At 37.8% G+C, this 24,967-nt stretch overlaps 1 protein-coding gene across 1 annotated transcript in view; it reads right to left on the minus strand.

Moving 5' to 3' along the window:
• The window catches only part of SLC6A11 (solute carrier family 6 member 11), a 107,514-nt gene that overhangs the window by 81,872 nt on the left and 675 nt on the right, over positions 1-24,967 (minus strand). Inside the window, exons 2-5 of the mRNA XM_056337702.1 lie at positions 24,715-24,945; positions 20,519-20,653; positions 20,217-20,357; positions 18,684-18,774 (exon numbers count right to left, since the gene is read on the minus strand). Of these exons, the coding sequence (XP_056193677.1) occupies positions 18,684-18,774; positions 20,217-20,357; positions 20,519-20,653; positions 24,715-24,934 (587 nt within the window). The 5' untranslated portion in view covers positions 24,935-24,945. The remainder of the gene's footprint in view (positions 1-18,683; positions 18,775-20,216; positions 20,358-20,518; positions 20,654-24,714; positions 24,946-24,967) is intronic.

Below are 24,967 nucleotides of genomic sequence, written 5' to 3' on the forward strand. Positions count from 1 at the left end.
ACCTAAACATAAGTAGCATTTCTTTCCCAAAACTGGGAGGTGTGCGCACATGTAAGACAGCTGCAGTAACAGAAAGCAATGCCATGGAGGAATCTGTAAGCTTACTCAGCTACTGGATGCCGTAGAGCCATGAAAGATAGCGCTCTGCCTGCGCTAGGTATTACAAGTAGCTACTTGCCAGTAGCACACCATGGATATCACTGTGCTGCGGTGGTACACGAGCCAGCCAGTTCAGACAGCTTGGAACCTCAGCAGCAGACCCTGTCTTCATGACAAAACCTGCTACAGGGCAAACCCCCAGCAACAGGAGCGGCTGCTGGAGGACTGGTAAATGTATTTGAGACTGGCAACCTCCTCACTTGAAAATTTGTGCATATCTGTGTGGATGAAGAACTGCATCACATCCATCACTGGTTCCCCTGAATTCCACCTGCCTCATCTCACAGTACCTCTCAATACTCATGTCCTGCAAACAGTTACACATAGGACTACAATCACTCCTCAACTTCCACACCTGTGAATGTGTCAATTGAGATATCAAACTTTATTCAGCTGTCTTGTAGCACAGTTGCAAACTGTGTGCTGTGGGAAAAAGGCATGGGGAGCTTTCAATAATGATTCCGCTGTGCTGCCACCATGTTGCAAAATAGCAAACATGATGGAAGTGTACAACTGATCCATAGCGTACTTGGGACTCAAACAGAGCTTGCAGAATTATATTAGACTCGCACCATAATCCAAATCAAGCTGTCAAAGCAATCCATTTCAGCAGCCAGTCACTTGAATTACTACGCTGTTCTTCCCTAACTGCATAAGAACTTCTTAATAAATGTTATTACTCTCTCTCTCTCACACTTAGAATGTTTCACACACCAAAAGATACCTTTGTCTTAAGAACACAATTCTCAGTGAAGATTCAAGATGAGGATTTTTAAAAGCAACCAGTTTCTGAAAGCTGTCTGAAGAAAGTCAATGCTCAGCCTTTTCTGAATGCTCTGTGAGAAGTCTCAGATAGCTGAGACACCTCCCTTACCCATCCAAAAAAATCTTGGCCTGATTCTTTTGCATGGAGTGTCATAGAAAGTAAATGGCAAATTAATGGCTCAACAAAATTATCCCTGCTGCTCCCATTTAAAAAAGGCATGGTGCTAATCAACTTGAACTGTTAGCACCATGAGTACTTAAATATACTGAAGTGCTGTAAATGGTTGTGTATTTTCTTTGTTCAAGCAGAACAAAGGTTTAGTGCTTCCCTTAGAAAGTAAGCACTAAGTCCAGAACCTATAATTAAACTATAACATACAAGGTATGCAATGAATAGATTCAAGGAAGAGAAAGTCTTGCGTAGAGGCTAGCAGTGATTTCCTCAGCAGGCACCACACGGCTCTCCCCAGTGCCAGGGCCTTAGCTCTCCTGAAACCACCTGAAACCGCCGCAGCAGCAGGAGGTTTTGAAAGGCAGTGGCACGCAGCACATGACGGTCTCACAAAGCCTCAGGTCAGTCTCACTGTAGATACCCGCATATCTACTCTTATTCAACGTCAATAAAACAGAAAGGGGGAGCATTTTAAAACATGATTCTCCTCCTGCATCCAAAAAGTGAGGTTGATGTATTCAGGGGTCAGGAGAGTTGATCACAGCTTCTTGCTTCTCGGCAGTTTAGCTTCATCTAAAAGCTGCCCTAACCTTGCATAAATCACACAAACAAAACCAGAAAGAGTGTAGCCTTCACTATAAGTCCCCTACACTACCTTCTTCTCCTTATCTCTTAATGCAGGGAAAGAGAATGAACGGCAGCAGTGAAAGTGGTACTTTCAGTTTTGAGGTAACAAGCATTTGAAAAAGAGTAGTTCTATAGTAAGATCTATAGCTCAACTGGTTTAATTCATACTTGCATGGAGGGAAAAAAAGTAATCTTTTTCCTTATATATGTATCAAGACTTATTAAACCTAAGGATCTTCAAGAAAAATCCCCCAAAATTAAATGAGGGGAAATACTTTAACAGTATTTCATTGGAATGCCTTGAAACTTTATCATTAGAACTAACTACTAGTTAATTACTACTCTTAACTACTACTTTTTAACCACTGCCACTGCCTTAAGGCCTAAACATACTTACCTTCAAAAAAATACTGCAAACTCATCTACCTTGCAGGGCATTTAGGGGAAAGAGAGTGGATTCAGGAAGGCTATCTAATGTTCTCTTAATAAATGAAAGTTTCCAGAAAGCATTGTACTTTTAAATAAATACAAAAAAAAAAAAATCAACAATAATTCTGATAGAAAAAAGCCCAAGAACCTAGAGGACCACTGTAGCTGCCAGTACGACAAACTGGAGGTAGCTATACTGCATTTTCTGCCAACAACTTAAGACTATGTGCAACTTTGCTGAAAAAAGGTTTGTCTTGCACAGAGACCTGCAGATACAGATCATTAACGATTTTTGAATCTAATTGAAAACAGAAATTGCTGAGAGTCTGAAAATATTTGCTGCAGGTATTGTTTGCTTTCCTGTTGTAGCTGTTTTGGGATTTTTTGTTTTGTTGTTTAAAAATACGCAGCACTTCAGTTTCTTGAACTGGTCAATAGCCTGGGAAAGAAGCCAGGGGACTGGTGGCATTTCAGCATCTTGAACAGAATATTGAGGGAAATAAGCTACATTGATATTAGGGTTAGTTTGGAATGCAAAGGTTAACTCAAACCATAGTAATGTTTTTAATTCTGTAGTAGCAAATCATTAATTCTACACAGGATATTTTGATTGTAAATAGAAAGTTGTATTTAAACCAGAGTGAATTTTTAATGTGTCTCACACCCAAAGACACACTGCGTTTGAAGGTTTCACTACCTCTAGTCACACATATAACTTGACTAAATGTTATTGAAGGAAGATTTTTACTTTTCTTACATAATACAGAAGTGATAAAAGTTACAAGAATCTAACGAATAAAAGATAAATTTAAGTGTAATAACAGGACGTATATCTTAAGGGTGGTATTCTTTATGTTTCCCATTAGCCATTAGAAATGCTGATGTTTGGTCGCAAGTGTATTTACAACTAGACTGAACAAAATCATGACATTATTACTACAGTGTAGGTTTATCCTGGTTACAGCTTATAGTACCAAATATTGTAAGCCTATTTTTAGCTTACAGTTTAACTTGAATCAAAATGTAAGCAAGGATTAAAAAAAACAAACAAAAAACCATAGACAGAGTTGGTAAGAGACAACAGAGCCATAGGAAAATTGCAGCATGCTTCAAGTACACATAAAATAACATACTTAGCAAAAACCAGACAGCATACAATGACCTTTTGCTACCTACATTCCAGGAACATACTGTTGCTAATGGTTACCTCTGTTCTTCCAATTAACATCATTATATGTATCTGCGCTGGCAAAATTTAGAACAATAAAATCCTGTGAAGAAATTATTTTTAGAAGTATTATATACTTAACTGAAAATGTTTTTAATTTGTTTGAGAATGTACTAAACCACCTTTCAATTTAGTAGTTCAGTACATCTGACGGGAGGAATTCCTCTGTTGTTGGGATTGCTGTAGAGGGGCATATTATGAGATAACTGCTGCTTCTGACAACTCAATACCTGAAAAGTAACCTTTCCATCCAAATTTGAAAACGAACATTTTGAAAGCTTACAATACTACGTTACTGGCTGGGAGAACACTACATTTTCCTGGGAAAGAGTGTCTTTAATAAAGTGTTCCAATGCACAGAGTTGTACTAGGCTCTTGAATAGAAAGAGGATTGATTAACTGCTGCCAACACATTGTTGAAATGAATGTACCGGCGTACTTATTGCATTATTTCATGATTTGGAAAGCTGAAGAACAGATTCAATCTATTTGAAGAAGGTCCCTTCATGTTCCTTCTCTGATTTGGAGCAGTTTCCAAGACATTTTGCTTTAAACAAAAACCACCCAAACAGAGGCGGCAGCCTCTTGAGGTCACTTCTCCATCTGTATCTGTTCAGCCAGGAACATAGGTGGCAATGTTCCTTTTTACTCTGGGCCAGATTCTGTCCTCAGAGCATGTTGTGGGGAATGAAAGGAAAACAAAATGAAGTCACTAAGCAGCAGCAGTGCTACTGCACCGGGGTCTTTCTTATTACATGTTTTGGTATGCGCCTTTCATCATGCAGATTTTTCAGGCCCAGTCCATATTTACCTTGTGAGCCTTGTTACCATGCTCCTTGTACAAAAAGCATAACATTTGAGTGACAGTGCTGCAGACTTCCCATCAGTTTATTAGAAAAGTGTCAGTACCTTTCAGACATCCTTTATTCCTGAGTTAGAGTTTAAATTTCTATCTGAAGACATGTTTTCCAAACTCTCATCTTTCTTTCTCTCATTGCATTCATGCAGTTAAAGGCCTTTATTTTTTTGTGAAAATACATTGGTTTGAGCATTTCATACACAAATTCAAGCATCATGTGCAAGTATACAGCTTCTGACACGCAGAAACTTGAGCAGATATTAACTGAATTCTGAAAATGGTGGGATTCAGATTCCATGTACCAGAACCCTCTCCGGATGCTTGAACTGCTAGGCCAGGGAGCTACCAGCCTCCCAGGTTCTGGTAAACACCGCCATGAAGACAATCACAGCATGGATTGCTGCACTGCCAGAAGCTTATTCAACTAGTTCGCAGTCATAAAACCAGACTCATTTGTAAGGCCATAATGATTGCAGTACTTCCAAAACTCTGGAAGGCCGAGATGTTTGCTGGGAACACACGAAAAAGCAAAAGGTGACATTATTTTTGTCAGAGATGAGAGGCAGCCACTTATTTAACGTGTTTGTGAAATGCTATTTACTAATGAGTGTGGCCAACCACACAACTACAGGAATGGCTTAGAAACAGCTCTTTTGAGTTGTTTCGCCACCAGCAGCATTTGTTCTCTCTTGTCTGAATCACTGTAGCTTTCCCACTCTGATAGAGAATCCTAAAAATTGCAGGCTCACCTGACCCTGCACCCTCCCCAGGCAGTGGTGCTGTGAGTTCTTGCTCAAGTCAGTGCTTCCTCAGCATTTATGACTGCAAGCAGTTTGAAAGGATCTCTCAGGTAGTGAGACTGCTTCTTTCATTCTATGAAAACACTAAGCTCTGCTTAACGGCACGGAGTTGCCTGTACTGAAATCATCTCTCAGGGAGTTGCGACACTTCCCTGCGGCTGTCTAATCCACACTAATTCTTGTCTAATTTGGAAGAGAGGATGATCCATGCATCTGGGCTGCATAACCTCAAAGGTGGAAAAGGAACAGCTTAAGAGGAACAAAAAGTTTTGAAAGAATGCTTATTTTATAATAATACATAAATATACAGGCAGTTATATTTCAGAGAAGGCTCTATCGCTTGAGTCAGTAGCCTCCAGTTTACCGACTAGACACTCTGAAACTCTCATAAAGTAAGGAGTAATGGCTAAGAGAAGGCGAGTTCACCCACCTTTCTTTGAATATAGGGAAAGTAAAAAACCAGTATTAAACAGCATACAAGAAGCTAAGGATTTTCAACAGCCTTCTCCACTGCCTTAGACACTCATATGATAACTTTTGATAATGGTACTCATATGATAAACTTCAAAAATCTGTGCTGAATGCTAAAGGATATAGAACTATGAAACCAAAAGGCTAGCAGTTAAGTTTGTAAAATTCTCAGGGCTTTTCTCTAAATCTACATATACTATATATAGGACAAGGATTTTCCTTCAATAAAATGAACATTAAAAGGGTTTTCTTGTTACTTTTCTGCCCAGTTTATTACTGTATTTATTACTTGTACTGTTTTCCAAGGTTTCTCTTCTCTGGCATAGTTCATTACCTCTCAATACAAGAAAATGTAAAGAATGGTACAATATTGTCTTAGGCAATAGGTATAGCAACATTCTATGTGCTAGTGACATCAAATCTGTGAAACATTTTTCAGTTTTAAGATATAAATCATACATCCTGTTCTATACTTTACAGGACTATATATTATCAGGTAGCTGCCAAATAAAGTAAAGGAGGCTCTCTGAGCTCCACTTAGTGAACAACACTCAACAGAATAAAGAAAAAAAAAATCATAGAAGAGAACCTACCTGATGCAGGACTTAAGACAAAAATGTGTGGGAGGCCTCTCCCTTTTACAGGAAGGGAACACGTATTTTAACAGGGATAACCTTTATAACGGTAAGCCCTGGAGTATAATATATACTATATACTATTCCTATACTGCATATAATATACACTGCATTGCCCATATGAACTTTGCCCATCAAAACCTGGCAACACGTATGACTTGGGCTGCATGTTAATTTCATTCTGATCTCACTTGCATCCATATTATACAGTCTCGAACCTCAGTAGGAATGAAGGAAGCAAGCATTCAGAAGACACACTGCATGACTGGCTAGTGCATGAACCCTCCTTTGGCTTGCTAACCTGCAACGTGACAACAACGTGGGAAAAATGACATACCGAATGACATGTCGATAATGTTAATACCATATAGTGGGGCATATCTTTGAGAAAGAGAATGCCTTAAAAAGAAAGGATCCTTTTCAGACTATCTTTTTTCCCTTCTAGATTCTAACATTTACAAAACTAGTAATGGTCTGGTTGTGTCAGGTTCTTACCCAGTGCAGAAGCACGGTAATCACTGAAGCACCTCCAGAATGAGCATGGATACAACCACAAAGTTGAACAAAGGTAATCTTCCAGTGAATTTGTAGCAGATGTAGTCACTAAAAGTTTATGATCTTTGAAATGAACAGAGAGAGGAGTACAGGTGCCAAACTACCACTGGAAGTCACTACGAGCTGACACTTTCACTTCCCTGAAAGTTACATATCCAGAACTGACGAAGGATACAGAATCTGTGTGTTGTACAAACCTCTCTTTTTAAGGTTTCATGTAAACTCTAAAATAGGAAATCTAACATATCCACAGATTTCTGAAAGTGCTACAAATAATCCTTGCCAGATATTGCTGGATACCCACTTGTAGTCTCCAACCATTGGTGCTCAATGATTAGAAAGATGCATTTCAGCTTTTAGCTTCTAAAACTATAAGAAAACTGCTGGAAATCCACTTAATCCATACTTGGCTATTTTTAAAAAGCCCCAAAAAACCCCACCCAAACCCCAAAAAAACCAGCAGACAGACAATTCCCAGTGGTGACATTAGCAACTATCCCTCAGCTACAGCATTATACACAGCTCTAAAATATTTACCTCTTCAGCATACTTTCTGTGACCTACACATTCTTAGTTGAGCCACATTTGCTGCTGCTCAGCCTTGTTCATTGCTCTTAAAGGCCTGACAGGGCTCGATGTTGCTCCATTTATTATCCATTTTTACACTTCTTATCAAATTAAAAGGGAAGATTAATCTCCCCTCAGCAGATTTCTCTAACATTGCTAGTACTACTTGAAAATAATGACATGTATCAACCCCTGCCCCTCATTAAAGTCAATACTCAAGTAATGTGACACTACTCTAGCAACTACTGTATATATACACATATTGATTTTTTCATTTTTTTATGTATATGTGTGTTTGCATATATCCATAGCAAGAGACAGAGACAGTGATGAAAACACCCCACTTCTCTAGCCATTCCTGACCTAGTTTCCTCCAACCTCTTTCACTGAAGTCATGGCAACTTCTCCTTAACCAAGTCTGAGAGTTTAATCCTGTCAAATAATGTTTTTGCACTGTTCCACTCACCTCTGCTCTGTAGTTTCTTGGTAGTCTTAACATATCTAATGACTCCTTCAGTCTTTTTGCAGTTTTCCCCCACTCCTCTCTGAAGGTGTCATGCAGTGACAAAAATCTAATTTTTATTCACCTTCTGAGTGACATAAACTAGTTCAGCACACAGCAGCAGCTGTGAAATGAAAGCACCTAGCAATGTAAGTCAACCTGATGGCTCCCAAAATTTGTGTTGAGCATTTTAGACAGTCTGTAGGCTTGTACTCAGTTGTTCATTCTTAACTAAAATGTTCATAAAATGGGAACTACAGACCACAGAAAATTGGTAACTGTTCCATGATTTTGTAAAGTAGTCCTTCGTAACAACCTCTTGGCTACAAACTCGCGTAAAAAATGAACAATGGTATGCTTTTATCGCTGTCATTACCCTAACATTACTCTCTGAAATTACTCTGTCAACATATTTTGTATACTCACTGGCCCTGTACTAAATCCTACCTACAAAAACACCCTAGAGTGGAAATCCAAAGGAATAGGGGGACAAGGCAGTGAAGAATGACTAATCGGTCAAAAAGAGAAAAAAGGCAACTCTAAATGCACACGAGCTATTTTGGAAGGTCGTAAGTCCTTTGCCCACATTTAGAGCTACTGGATCTTCATAATAGCACTTGCAACTTACAGTACAATTCTTAATTAAATAAATTCAGATAAATTCTAATGACTCCATTTTTTATTTGTAAATGAAAACCAATAGTCAGCAGAGTTGAAATCATTAAAAATTAGCTGTTGAAGGGACTTTGTGAAGATATCAGCCATTTTCCTTTCCACACAGACAACTATACCTACATCGTTTCAAAGCCTGCACTGACTGATATTCTGTAACCTTCATATGAATTCCAAAGCAATATTTAGTAAGACTTCCTCAAGAAGTCCTCCTGATACTGCAAATCAATTTCTTTGCAGCCATATAAGAATTTAGTGGAAAACAGTGAAAAATTTACCATTTTTTTTCCCCAGTCTGTGTTCACTATTGGGTTTTTTGCACAGCAAGAACATCTCTTTTCAGCATTTAATTTGACTAAACAAAACCCCAAGCAACCACTCAACCACTCCTTTTGCTAATGCCCTGAATCTACAAAGTCATACTTTAAAAATATTTTTAGTGTCTAAACTTTTTTTTTTCCCCTTTTTTCTTGCGATTATACTTTTTCAAGAGTCAAAAATAGATACAGGCTTGCTTAACTATTTGCTTTACGCAGTAGCCTGGCCAAGATAGCCAAGAAGTGGATGTGACTGTTGTTTAACATTGTTTTCAGTTACTTGAGCATCTTTAAAATTCTTTGCACCAAGGCCCTTAAGATTCTCCAATTTCAAGACAGTAAGCAAATCTAATGGGCACATTCTTTGACAGTTGAAAGTGACAGTCTATTATTTACAAAACCACATGCATATTTAAAATATTCCAGAGGTATTGAAAAATATGGCTTGGGAGAGTTACATGCTATTTGTTTACACATCTAGACTTGCAAACAGAATTCCCATTGTAAACTGGTGGAGAGAACATTACTGGGGAGGGCAAAACACCAATGTAACTTTTCGGCTTGTCCTATGCAAGACATCTCTCTTCTGTAAAGGAGCTACTGAGGTGGACTAATTGGTTTCAGGCAGCAATTGCCACGAACTGTATCTTGCTTTTAGTTTTCTATAGGATTTAAAAGTTTGTTTAGATACAAGTGTAGGAGGCTATGCATAATAATTCTTAATGAAGGGATGAGATCACTTTGGTATTTGTACAAAACCAGATGCAACTGAAAGGCAGCCTTTCAGCGGAGATCTTCTCTTATATAAGTAACAAAACAAAAACAAAAAACCACACCAAACATCCCCCCCCCCAAAAAAAAAACCAACCCACAGCACCTACAAGAAACCAATTAAAATCCTAGCAAAGCCAGAAGAAACATGCCTGGTTATTTTGGCATGTTCTGCAATTGACTGATTTGGCCAAGCCTGTCATGGCACAGCTAATATTTTGCTATTTTAGACCTTTCGGGTTTTGTGGTTTTTGGTTGTTTTTGGTTTTGGTTTTTTTTTTTTCCCCCCTACAAGCAAACTATGTTTCTAACAAATAATTCCTTCCCTGCAGGATCAAAAAGTGCATATATAGGTATATATGTCTTTAAACATACATTTCTAAATTAGCAACAGTGAAAAAGCCCTTAATGCTACTAATTCTTAAAAAAAGTTTAGCATTCTTCAGCAAAACTAGGTATCTGAGCCAGCAGCTGCAAAAGGTCACAGTTTAAGCACGTCACTCAGATCCCTGTACATGTTTTCCAACTATTAGTAGGCAATAATATCATTGCTAGAACTTTTACAATTGTGTAATTAAGGGTTATTTTAAATAGCTCATGTATGATCTTTGCTACAAAAATGTAATTTCTATTTTTGCCAGCACTGCAGGCCAAAACTTTCCCATATTTTATTGTAGGAACCAACCAAATGCTACATATTCCCAAAAGACATTTTAAGTTGTAGATAGTGAAATAAATGTTTTATGAACTATATCTGAAATAACAGTCTCATTCTAAATAACTAGGAAAATAAAAAATAAAAATTGTTCATGGTACCTTCACAACCAAAGAAATGGTTATTATTACCCTAAGTACCTACAACTACTGAAGAGGAGTTTGTAATGTTTTAAAGTTAGTTTTCCAAAACTTAAAAGGTGTGTCTCCTAACACCAAATTTTTATTATTTAAAACTTTCCATTACAGAATCTTGTTTCCAGATACAGATATATTTATTCAAACTCCTACGGTTTAAGCAAACTATTTTATGATGATTACTTTCAAAAATTTTAATGGTAATTTTTGGCTTCACCCAAAACACAGACATAGGAAAAAAATACTTATTGCAATAACCTGACACTTGACTTATCATTGAAGAAAAACAGAAAAGTTCGCATTGCCAGACGTCATCAGGATACCAACAAAAACCTTCCTAGAATCCTCCATCAAAATACTTTAATGCTGCATACTTACTACTAACTTTGCACAATTTAAAGACATCTGGAAGAAAAAACCCACACACAGAGGACTGGGAGTTAGCAAGACTTGAAGATAAACTGGACTGAGAATGTCTGGACAAGGAGGCCAGTTTCTCACACTAACAGACAGGCATGAGGAGAGGAAGAGAAGCAATGAGCAGAAGGAAGAACAGTCTTGTAGAGGAATGAAGCTGGGTTAATTAGCATTGGTAATATACAGCTGTGGGCTGGCTTCAGGGGCGGTGGGTTGGCTGATGTAGACAAGGTGCAGCTGTGGCTGGTTCCGTTAAGGGGTTGAGAGCCAATGAAGAGAGAGCAGCCGAGGAAGAGAGGGGAGGAAGAAGCAGAGAGAAGAGAGTGGGCCCTGGATGAGGTGAGATGAGAAGGCAGCAGAGGGACTGTATGAAGAATGTACTGGTATGAGATGGTAAAAGACCTTGTTGCAGCTTGATAGTTTGGGGAGTGCTGCAACGCAGTCTGTGATTAGCTGGCCAATGAATTTAGGGAGCAGATGAAAAATGTTTAGGGAGTTATAAGACCATAGGTGGGTGAGCAACTATCCTGACACTAGATGCAAGTTTGGGGTGTGGACAGCTGGCTGTATAAAGTGACTGGGACTAGCTGGCTAGAGGTGGAAAGCAGTAATACATCCAATTTGGAGACAAGTTAGAGGACAGTTTGAACTGCCCAAGAAAAGACTAGGATGAATTACAATCCAGAGAAAAGACAGCAGTAGGAAGTATACGTGGGAATATTAGGATTGGATGTAATCCTAGGGCAGGATACTAAAGTAGATGGTTGTGGTGGGGATGCCAGGCAGACACTATCGTTGAGCAGGGAGTAACAAATCAACTGTGGAATTAAGATAAGAACTGCGATAGCGCACCAGTGTCCCAGAAGCATGCTGACATCTAGATTCCATCTGAACAGACCTTTCAAAGTTTCTGGAACTAAGATTAGAAACATGAGGAATGAAGAGTTGATTTGCGCAGAGGGAAGAGGTTAGGATAGGAAATGAACAATTTAAAAGCTACCCCATCATGCTGGAAACCCATATTCATAGCCCTTCCATACCCTAGAGCCTATGAAGTTCTCTACCAAGAGAACTCCCTAGCTATCACATGTCCTGCTATTCTGCAGTAGGTGGATTCAGAAAAAGCTTTCACTCTCTCCTGTTAGCACTGTGTATAAACAATTAAATATTTATTGGCATAAAGACTGGAACTGGATAGTCTAACTATTAACCTATAAAGTATCAGAACAGTTTCCCTCAGTCCTTCTTGTCCTCACATATCCCCTTCAATCTAAACCATCTAAACTAGTAGTGAGACAGAGGGAGAATAATCCTTCTGGCCAAGGCACCTGAGAAGCAAGATGTTAGCATCCCAGTCTATGCTCCACGATTACTTAACTTTTATACAAAGCAGAGCAAGATCAAGAAAAGACGGTGAGATTCCCACCCATACAGAAGAGTGGAATATATGTATTCAACTTCTTTCAAGCAAAATACAATGAAGAGAGTCTTCTAAATACTGAGTAATTAGACTAAAGATGACAAAGTTATTTTTAAAAATAATTTTCTTGCAAGTGCTCAAAAAATATTTTGTTCGGAATGAAATCGCAATTACTTGTTTCAAGCAAATATTACTGTGTCTTTAACTTTTTTTAAATCTTCATCTTTGGACAAAGCTGACTCAAATATTTTCTGGTTTGTTAATTGAAATAAAATGTGTGCAATCCTAATGCTAAATAGCATGAAAAAACGTCTTGGGCTCCTCATATGTCTTCCTTTTACTCTCTCTGTAGCTCAGATCCCCTTCTGTAAATAGGAATAATTTGAACTGATCAAGATTTTTGTGAAGATCAGTGAAAGTGTAAATAATCATGAAAACTGTGACTGTAAAGACATTGACATCATGAGTACCCTAGAAAGCCTTGATTGAATTAATAACATTGTCAGCAGAACAGGAACTTAATGAGGATATAAACCAAAAGGAAATGAACAAATAGAAAAACAACAACATATTGAATACCTGCACAGTGTTTCCTCCCTATCCATACTCTAGCAAAACCAAAGCAGATCTATTGAAAAAATATTAAGTGGTTCTTCAACTAAAGAAATCTATACCCATAAAAGATGTGAACTTAAAACTGCACAGCCTTACTTCCAGTATTTCCTAATAATCAAATACTTGACTTTGCAACTTTTAAGGTCATTTTGTCTCCATAGTAAAAACAATACGTATAAAGTCCATCTGCCTGGTTTAGGGTAACATTTATCCCTCAATATTAAGAAATCAGCTTAGCATTTTGACACCTATCCCATTTACTTCTCTCAACCGAAACCAAAGTCAGTGGTTTTGAGGCAAAACCAGATGAAAAGCTCATGCGACTATAAACAAAAAGCAATTTTCACACGGCCTTTTATGAACCAAACAGAAATGAGCAAGTCTGGCACAACTCGATGTTCTACAAGACATGCACAAAGACCCTAGTTCTGAGAGGTGCAGAAGGTCTCTGGGTACTGAGCACTGCAGGATGAGTCTCAACTTCCTAACGACTTTTCATAGGGTAGTGGGGATTAACCACAATGTGACTCCTGCAGTCATTTGCAGCCTGAATGAAACAGGAAAACTCTCTTTGACTTTGCAAGGAAAGGGATTGTGCCTTTTCCTTTTTGCTGAGAACAGTCCCTTTTCTTTTTCCCTAGACAAAAAAATGGTTTTTTCTCACTATGCTTTTCTTGGAAATGCTAAGGAGGTGTCACCCCCTCCAGAGAATGACAGGCCAACAAGTTAGACCTTCTTTAACAGAGGACTAAATTGTTGTTACACAGCCAATAAAAAAAACCTATTGAGGTGGAATCAACCACAAAACCATGGGTCCTCTGTCTGTCCAGCTCCCTTCCCAGGCACTAGAAACCTCAAATTCCTGACCATGGTGACAGACTGGAGTAGCAGCCAAAAGAGCCCACAGACATAGCTGCTGCCCCTGTACCTGCCAGACAATTTCCTCTCCTAGGAAAGCATCAGAACAATGGAGCAGAGTATCTTCTCCTCGCTATTCTGTTTCCCAGGCTATAAATATAGCCTCATCCATGGCCACAGCTCTTTCATGGGACTGCTTTAATACATCCAAAATTGTCAAGACCTCTGTTACTACCTCTGCAGCTACCACTATTAACAGTTTAAAGTTTGGACACTAGAAAATCCATGTGCCATACCCAGAAATTAGGATTACTATTTTTTTCTTAGAAAATCATTAATCAAGCTATATGATAAGGATGAGAGAAACACCATAAACGGTAGTTAACTGGGCAGTCTCTGAATGCTGGGCACTGTTATGAAATGAAAAGTGAAGTTTCAGGCTCTTGCCTGTCATTCTTTCAGAGGAGCATAGACAGGTTTGGGCTTAAAGATCACCCAGTTCTACTCCCCCGACAGGGACACCTCCCACCAGCCCAGGTTGCTCCAAGCCCCGTCCAGCCTGGCCTTGAACACTGCTGGGGACGGGATATCCACAACTTCTCTGGGCAACCCGTTCCAGTATCTTGCCACCCTCACAGTAAATAATTCCTTCCTAACATCTAATCTAGATCTATTCTCTTTCATCTTAAAACCATTCCAGCTTGTCCTATCACTACACACCCTTGTAAAAAGCCCCTCCCTTGGATTTGGCATTACAATTTGAAGAAAAAGTGAATTTCAGTTAATTCAGCTGCTTACCTTAAAAACTGCATATGCAGATGGAATGTGAAACTTCTCAAGGCTATGGCTTGCAATGTCTTTGTAAGCAAGGTAAGAAATCCTTAACCTCCTAATTTTTCCCAGAGTTATCAACAGTGGCAAGTCCGCTAACTCAAATGAAGTCTTAAAACCAACAGGGACAGACATTTCTAAGCAGGAAAAGAAGTAAAGAGGCTCCAAACTCCCAGATGTTGCCTGCTGCTCCTCCAGCAGGATCAGACCATTTTCACTGTATAGCTATAGGTAAGTATATGAATTACAGGCTCAAAAATTATATTAAGTTTTAAGGTCCTTGAACATACAATGAGATTCTCCTGAATGTACCAAAAGGAAAATAGGACCTACTGCAGTACTTACCTCTAAAGTCTCCTTTTTCTCTTTTTTTTTAAACAAACCAACAAACAATAAATAGGCCTTCACTGTCTGTGTAAGCCAGCTATCAAAGCTGGTAGAGAACGTTGCATTATCAGAGGAAGTGCGAATATACTTGCTTGTGTAGCAAGGAAACAGTATCCTCTGCAGAGACCTGAAGAAACGTAACTACTCTGCATGCCAGAAAAGCTCCATAGTACTGCAAAGTTATCTTCCCAGTCATAACTGCAAGTTGGGCAAGTTGCTGTCTGACTTCAGCAATGGGTTTAGGAGTAGCCAAAGCCACAAAATCAATAAAAGCTAGAAATGTATCAGAGAGACTGAAGCCTTTATTTGCAGTCCTCAAACCAACTAAGGATTTTGATTTGCTTCCAGTCACAAATAAACAAAGGCTGAGCCTTCTAGCCTAGATGATGGAAAAGACCTAGTAGTACTAGTTAAATGGGGAGAAAAAACAGACAGAAAGAGATTCTTTCTCAAAGCCAGCAGACATCCTTCCGAGCCCGGTGTATTCATTTACTCCCATGCGCCTGAACAAAACCAAATCCAGCTTGTGCCCCTGCTACTAATCTTTGCTGATATTTACACAATACCAGTCTAGTCTGGTGCATGATACATAGCAACCTGTATAGCCCTCAGCGTTATTAACTCTTAGACTGAGGGCACTAGGCTTGAAAGAAACACATAGCACTGCTAAAACGTGCATTTGTGTAAATACTGAGTCTTCCCCAAGCATTTTTATTGGGTTTTGGGTTTTCATAAATTAAAAAAATTTGCAGATATTGTGAATACTCTAAAAGGCTGTGGTAATGCAATATGATTATCAAAAGCAAGATAGAACATCAGGCTGACAGTTTACAAATGCAGTATTTAGTTCCACATGTAAATGAGATCATATGCAGTAAGCAAATAGGATCACTATTCACAATAATTGCCACTCCAATATACATGTCATCTCAAGAGTAGATGTTAACAGAAAAAAAACAACACCCACACACAAAAAACCAAAACAAAAACCAAAACCCCAACCAAAAACACAAACCCCAAACTTTTTTCCCCCAGCTGACCCCTTACACAATAAATGGGCTTTAAGTGGCCACAACTTTGAGAAACTTCCATTGCAGACTTGACACTGCAGAGCAAAGCGTAAATGTTTTGAATGGTGTGGCTGTTCAGAAGAAATTTAAGAGCCTCCCCCTTCCCTTCACGGGCATCTACTTAATTAATTGTAAGGAACCTGGTCGTTATGCAAATGAATTTAGTCCTGTGATTGGACTGAAGATTCTCACACACTATCCACATGAGCTATGAAAATACCAAGAAGTATCTGCTCTGTGCAGTCTACCCCATCAATTTTCCTTTTACTATTTGTTTCAAAAAGTGTCTTACAATAAATGACCCCAGAATTTATAAAGGAATAAAGCAACATGATGTGAACAAGACCTCTGGCTAAGTGAAATAACATCTACAGACTATAAGATTACTTGCTGGACAAATTAACTAGTTTAGTAACACATTTACTTCCTATTAACTACTCTGATCTGCACTGCATAATCTATACACAAAGAACTCTACTGTGCATTTGTCTAATATATTTAAGATATATAACTTCATTATAAACTTCTGTTCATTCCAATTAGTTATTTTAATGTAAAATCAGTCCTGATATTTAATAAAGCTCATTGTTCCACCTCTAAACTAGTTTGTTACGTCTATTTTGAATTTTGAAGCCATGTAACGTCATATCTACTTAAATTTTAACAAGGCAAATATCTTCCTCAGGAGGAAGAGAGTATATTCATTTTCCAAGTGTGAAAAGCTATGCAACTTCAGTTTTGCTTAGACAGGGAAAGTAGTTAAGTTCAATGTTTTAAGCCATTTTGGCCAGTACGCTGTTAGGATTATGGAAAGTTTGTCCACAACACAACAAAGAAGTTTCAAATAAATTATTTTATTTATCTTCTCTCAGGTTTTGTGATTTTAAAAGTTCTGGAGCGTGTCTTTTCAACTTTGTATACACAAGACTGTAAAACAAGTTATAGAAAAGGCTAAATCTGATTAGCTCTTCCAGTTTCATAATTCATTCCTAACTCAACCAAAATCAGGTAGGCAAATATTTTGTCCAAAATTTGAAGGATTTAAAGCCCACTGTGACTGGAATCCAAGTTCAGCTATAGAATCTTTTTTTAGCTTCATTTTTAGAGAATTCTGAGAAGGGGACATGCTTAAAATGCACCCGTGTGTGCATCAAAATAGCACTGACACGGGTACTTGGACAGTCTAAATATAAGCACTAACAAAAAAAAAACAAAATCCTAAAAACATGAGAATATAAAACTTAGTCTGCACCCTCCATATAATTCAACTGAATGTTGCCTGTTTCTCTGGATAACTGGAGTTACCATTAATTGCTGAGTTTTTAATATTGATGAATACACAAAGAAGCACAGCGAATAAACAAGGCCAGTACTGGAGAAAATACTTTGTTAATTTACTCTAATTATATGAAATCTTTGTTTTGGTTATCCCAAAGAACCGTAAGATCTCTTTGTTAAAATTATGAAGTCACAGCAATAAGAGATGCCACCTCAGAAATTCTTGTTTATTCTGTAATATTAACTGGGAAATGGGTAGAGCAGGTATATTTTGATTTAATGTGTTAGGTGTTACGATTATTGAGAATTTTAAGAGAAAATAAAATTACAATTTTAACCACATAATGTATGCATTTTCATGCCTTGTTCAGATTTATTTTGGCTTGGGGGGGGGGCATTTTTAAATAAAACATTATTTACTGAAGCAACAACTACCACCCATGAAGGCTAATGTAACTGATGTAGCAAGAAAAAGAGGTTCAGAGGCAAAGACAATAGCATATGCTAACATTCAAGAAAAATATGTCAATGTAGAGTTGTCCCTTCAAGCATAGTCTTTATTTATGGCCCTTTCAAAGTGTAGCTAATGCTGTCCCGAACATAAAACAGAGCTCTGAACATAGAGCCTCAGAATAAGGCTCTATCTTAATAAAACTAACAAGATTAGACTGGGCCTGCCTGCAAGAAATTTTAGTAAGCCAGAATTTTGTAACACACTTTGAATTGTGAGATGACTTAGTATTTTAAGTAACATTCCTTTTCCATGACTGTCTTAACACACACTACACCCTGCAAGGCACAAATATGTGACTACACATGCACCAATTTAAATATTTATAGTAAGAAAAAATATGTGTCACCACAAAAGCAGACTGTATTTTGTAGACATATAATTGTCTTCTGTTACTCTAACTGGAAATCTGAAGCAAGGAGATGAGACAGTTAAACTCTCCTATTATTATCCCTGAATAACTAACACATAGTCCTTTAAATCATAATGAGATACAGAAGTCAAAGTATTAATTAGCTCAAGCAAGGATGAAGGTGCAACTCTCAAGCTCTTTAAAAGAAGAAACATCCTGGAAAAAAACCCAAGAAATATTTAAAATCATCCTTTTCCTTTCACCTCTGCTTCCTCATTAGTATGAGTTTGAGGTTCTTCCCTCCAGCAGCAGGAGCCAAGCTCCTAAGTGGCACACTTTGTTCTATGTTCTTTCAGGATATGGAATTCCTTTCCTTGTACCCTCTAAAAACAAAAAGAGTTAAAACTCTCATCCTGACTCTCTTTGGCTGTATGAGAAAATTCCCAGTTGAACTCTTATCATTAAGTGCTATAGGGTTACAAGGTACCTAATCATGTGTAAATGATCAAAATATTGGAAGATAACTTATAGTCTGGTCAAAAATAAATTTTATCTGCACTTACTCCCAGAATTCCATCACTGGAGAAGTGGCATTTTGTAAAGAGACTTGACTGCAGTTGCTCATATTAAGTTTTTGAAATTCCACACAGTTTTCTATAAAAGAACAAAAACAGAGTTTGCTATATTGACATGCAAGTACATTTCCTCTTGTCCATCATGTAAAGCTACTATTCTATAATACATTTTCTCTCTGTGGTTAAAGGATTTCTAGGTATGCTAAAATGCCACACCTCCCTCTGTAACACTAATTTGATCACCAGGATCCCAGGCCTATCCCATCCTACCCATGCAGTATGCTACAGTCTGCTACAACGCTTTCCAAAGGCACAGTTGCAATGGCAAGGACCCATAAAACATCTGAGGCAGAAGAAAGATGCTTTGAAAAACCAAAGCGATTGGGAATTACAACATACTCCTACTCCAGCTGCTGGTTCAATGGCCAATGGTAACAATTGGCTCATGAAACACTGCCAGCAACAAGTTCCCGCTTTGCCTTAATATGGCAAGTGAATAGTCACTCTGGCTTATTTTTATTATCTCCAATACAGAGAAAGGAGGTCAAGGCAGCTCAGCATTGTCAAGTTGACACTTACTATTTGAACAGCGATCAACATTGACTAAGCTGCCTTGCAGGGTTGCCAAAATTGATACTGAAGCCTTCCACATCTATTGGGCCCACGGCTAGCTCCCTGACATAACCTAAACTGCAAGATTTCAAACAGCTTTAGTTTGCTCAAAGAACACAATAATGACCAGTTATTAAAAGCCATGAAAGACAGGACAACTGGTACATGATTTGAAATCAGACAGTAATATAGGAAACAAATGCAAAGACTTCAGGAATGCGGAAATAAGGGCATCAGTATGTATTCCTCCCCATAGATGTTTGTGATCTTCACATGCAGCAAGTAGAGCATTACAGATAAAAATATCAATCAGGACAGATGCAGAGCCCTGTACTGCAAAACCTTATGAATACACACCTCATCTTTCATGGAACAGGCTACTTTGCATGCAGTAAGGATTATTTATGTGGCTAAATTTTCAGAAGTAGCTTGATGAACATTATCCCTCAACAACTGGCATTAAAAAAAGTGAATCCGAAGTTCCACATTTAATACTTTCCATTTAAACTCCTCCTGATTTCATTAGAGTGAAAAAGCAAGATTGTAACCTGTCATCAGGTCATCAGCTCGTCAGTAGAATTGACTTACTGTATTCCATGAGAATAGATATGATTGCCAATGACAGTGTTAGGATTTAGCCAGAATATCTTAAAAAATTAACAAGATCCGAAGTCTTCTTCTGCTATCTGACATTGTATTTTGCAGGAACAAATGCTTATACAATGACTGAAAACAAAAAGGTGTGAATAAGTCTTCACTCCAGGATTCCTTTATCATGGTGCAGTGTGATGCGATTGGCCCATTTCCACAGATTTTCTACCAGAACAGTTTTGTTTCTGATGTTTTAATATATTAACCAACTACTTGGAAGTATTTGTACAGCAATAATCTCTACTGAGGTCATCATACCTGTATTCCATTCATGCCCACAGGTAGCCCAAGGAAGCTCTGTAGTAAAGCAGTTAAACAAATAGAAGATAGCCCATGCTAAAATGATGATGTAATATACATTTAGATGTGCCTCTATAACTTGGGTAGCATATCCAATGCCTAGAGAAAAAAAAGAAGTGAGACAAATAGAAAACAGTTACTTTTCAGGTACTTTAAAAACCAATGCTTACCACTTTATCTTAACTTCAATTTTGATACAATTTATTTTATTTTACTTCAAATTGAATGCATTCTTCTGCAGTAGAACACAGAACTGTTACCTTCAAATAGAGGGCAAACTTTCCTCCAGCATGTAATGCCTCCTTCACTCGTAAACTGCCCCAAGGCCGTCTCCAAAAAAAATACTGGTATTCCACAGCAAATAAAAAAAACCACATATGGAATGAGGAAAGCACCTACAAGTAAACATTGAGGGGGTATTAGTTACAGTGAATACAGTTCCTTGACAGCATAGTGAGAAATTAATTTTCTTAATAAAGTAAGGATCACCTATTAGCCACCACTCAGGCATGATGCTGAAAGTGCAGAAAGTGTTTACTCCTTGCCCCAAATATCAAAAGTTAACCTGTAAACCAGTGTCTTGTACAAAAAAAGATCAAAGTTCCTCAGTATAGACTAAAGTCTGTTCATGTGTGTCTCAAACACAGAAAAGACCAGTGTTGCTCAGCCACATAGCTCCGCTGTGATCGTCACCAAGTCAGCCTACACGATCTTCTCTTCCTTGCCTTTCTCAGGAAAGCAGGGATGAAGAAGCATTATGGAAATTAAAACCAAGAAGTCCTTTGTATGTTATTTGGGTAAGCCTGATGATAAGAATCACTGAAAGGGAATGATGAAATAAACTTCAGAATTACTTACAAGAACAGGAAAGCAGGGCTTGGCCTTATCAGCTAGAAATATTAATATGAAATTGTAGCAAAATAAGACAACATCAACATTTTTGTTAGATGCTGACAGTAAACTCCAGCATAGACACTGAATAGTACAATTCAGTGCTGAAGCATTGTATACAACAACAACAAGTAATCCTTTTTTATCGATTAACACACAGAAGTAGTATTGTATTATTTAATGATTAATAGTGTTATTAGGTATGGCACCTAAAAAAACATGGCTGTGAATATGCCTAACATATGTATCTTCTCTCATTGCTTTGGCATACATGTCACTTGCTAATAACGTAGATTTGGGGTAATCCGTTTAGAATTGAACCTAAATAATAAGGAATAAAATACAGCCTTTTGACTACACAGAGAATCTGTTAACATATAAGGATTTGGTTTTCCTCATTCCCCCAAATCCTCAGACTTTCTGATGAGTCAAAGGATGAGGTGGAAAGCAAGCAACTAAACCAATTGGTTTAGACTGAAACAAGGAAATAAATAAATAAATACTGAGAAGAAAGCAGAAAATAACTCATTCTGCCATTTTCACTTACACCAAGAAAGTTTTGCTGGTTTAACCAGGCAGACTAGCACAGCAAAGTGCTGTACAGAATATTTACCTGAAATTGGATGAAAATTACAGTGTTAACTGCCTAAGTTATGAGAATAAAGCTTAGTACAACATATAAAATGTTTGTATCCAGGCCTCAACCTACTTGCTCACAAACAAATAATCCCACACCACTAAATAACTTCATTTAAAGCTCCCATGAAATGACGTAAGCATCCCATCATTCATTCCATTTTAAATCAACACAAGTTACGCTAAACACATGAAAGTTTTGGTGGATGCATTTTCTCCTAGGAAGATGTGTTTTACAATGGTGTCCATCACTGCATACATTGATCAGTTCTTTATGGCACTAGCAATAGTAGCATTTTCTTCCGTCAACAGGAGTCCTGAAGGTCAATTTGATCGTTTATGAACGGCACCTTAATAGTTACCTCTCCAATATTAAATCTCCATCAGAATAGTAACAATGAACAAAGTATTTCTGAATATACTTCAGGAAAATTTCTACAACTACAAGGCAAACAGGCATCCTGTTCATAATGTTTGTTAAAAAAAAGGCAACAAAAAAACCACACCAAAACCCAAACACCAGAACACACCCACGACCTGCAACAATCAGGTTTATGAATTATTATGCTTTAGGCACTTTGATTAGAAAGGTGAGACAACTAAACACAGCTGCTTTGACTTGAAGTTTCTGTCTTCAGACCCAGCACATCAAAAGAGATCTCTTCACGAGTAGTGTCTTCCTTCAGCTAGGCAGTTTGCCTATAGATGAATCTCAGCTGCATCTCAAGCAACACAAGTGGATTTCACAAAGAATGGAATCCTTGCATCTAAAACATGCTTTCTCTGCATGATTTGCTGTGCAAACGGTTCAAACGAAATCTTAAATGCTGGGTGAACTGCTGACCAGTATCAAATCCCGCCTGGCCTGCTCATGCACACAACCATTGCAAGTTAAGCATGGCAACTTGTTGAAATTACTAGCTTTAACTATTTTTCCAACACTGTTCTACAACAGGTATACATCACGAAAATTAGAGGACACCAGGTTTCCCAGCTTGCAAAGAGACCATATGCCAAGATACACCTAATTCCAAGCATGCAAAGAAATTAATTTTCCTAAAAAGACCCATTAAATATCCATAAGAACAAAGTAAATTTATAGAAGCTTATGCCTACACTACCTGTTATGACTTGGAGTAAGTACCAGAGAGCATCAGACCTCAGGAGTTCCATACTACTGCTTCTAGGTTTGTTCTGTATCTAGCAAGTTAGGAAATAACTAGCTCATATCTTACCATTGTCTTCACTTACCACACACTAAGTAGTTTTCAGTATTTACATCTGATGTATCAAACAAGTCCAACCCTGGTCTAATTCCAGCAGGGTGTTCCAGAGAGTTACAAAAACGCGGGTCATAGACCAAGTCTTCACTGAATAAAGTTGAAGTCAATGGCAAATTTCCCATGGTCCAGGACATGACCAAATAAACCATACACACATTAATTCTATTCTTAAGGAATAGAGTGGTGATTAAGTATGATATTTAAGTAATTACTTTTTCACCAAATCACCAAAAAAAAAGAAAAAAAGGTTAGAAATTTTTTCCACTTAATGTTATAGCCTTAAAAATTATAGCTTCACATTTTGACAACCTAGCATATTTATATGCAAATGGGCACATAAAGGTTACTGTATGAACAAGGAAATCTTCATTATATACTGAAAAAATATTTCTATCTTTTTCTCTGCCAAAATTTCTCTGTGAAAGCTTTGACAATCAACAAGAAACTGTTCTGCATATCATATCCAGCATATTAATATTTATGTACTAACAGCAGTACTTGGTAGCATCATTCTGAAAACAGGCGAATTCTTGTCATCTTAGTTTTGCCAAAGCACAGCTATGCAATGAAAGGAGCCACAAACCATAAACAGATCTTCCACAGCAGTATCAGCCTTACAGAACCAGCAGACAAACTGGGCCAAAACCACCCGAGTTCAGACAACCATGCCTAGTTTTTGAGGGACAAGGGAAAGATGTTTGACACAGAACTGTTAGCCCGCAAACCCATTAGAGAACAGATCTTTGCATATCAGCCACTGAAAATACTGATTTTCTCCCTACCCATAACAGGTAGTGTAGGCATAAGCTTCTATAACACTGATTCAGGCCTTAAGGGAGGAGAACGTTGAATCCAGTCCACAGAATTCTAAACCAAATTTTTTATTTACTTTTCTTTCCTCCCCTCACTGCTTTGCAAGTCACTGCTGATATGCTTATTCTTAACCATCACATACCTTTCATTGTGTATGCATAACTATAACCAATACATGCCACATGTTGCACTTTTGTAGAAGTTAAGTCTGCTCTTTCTCTCTCAAATAATATTTGTATTCTAAATTTTATGGTGCTTTCTCTCCTCTTTGAGTAACAGGCAGCTTTTACATCTTCCCCTACCTCACTGTAGTGATTTAGGAAGAAATAAGAAAAAAAGTATGGTTGAATTAAAGAAATTTTCACATGACAAAGAAATGAAAGTATTTTTTGTAGCAGTATCAAAACCAACATTCATCCTCTCCAAAGTACACCGTTGTGAAAAATAAACTGCTCCATTATTTTCTACATCAGACAAACTTATTAAAGTATGCGTGGGTCTGTATTCACATGCAGAAGAAAACACACTACTACTATGATAGAACACTGGCTCCTTCCACATCAAAAATCTTAGAGAAAAAAAGATGTAAATTTACTAACATAAAAGAAACTTGTGAAAGTAAGTCACACAATATTTGGGAGGAGAAAGAAAGAGAAACAAAATATTTTTTCCTTACTTGTCAGATGCTTAATACTGCTCTATCCACATATACACCGAAATCCTGAACACATACCTCTTATTCATTCAAGAAATCACTGTAAAACATTCTTAACTGTTTATTTCCCACATGTTTATAGCAAGCTGTAAATCAACATATGATGATGCCATCTTACCTCCTCCATTCTTGTAGCAAAGATACGGGAATCTCCAAACATTTCCCAACCCAATAATCTCCCCTGCCACAGAAAGCACAAATTCAACCTTATTGTTCCAGTGGCCTCTTTCATGAACTTTCTTATCATTACTGTGGACGAGGTTGGTACTTGAGGCTTCTGGGTCCAAAGCATCGTCTGGCTTGCCATTAATTATAGGAATAGTCTTTTCAGCTGTCATGACTGTTCAGCCTAGGGGAGAACAAAAGAAAAA

Source organism: Falco biarmicus, chromosome 4 (assembly GCF_023638135.1).
Source record: "Falco biarmicus isolate bFalBia1 chromosome 4, bFalBia1.pri, whole genome shotgun sequence".
In the NCBI taxonomy this organism is placed as follows: domain Eukaryota; kingdom Metazoa; phylum Chordata; class Aves; order Falconiformes; family Falconidae; genus Falco; species Falco biarmicus.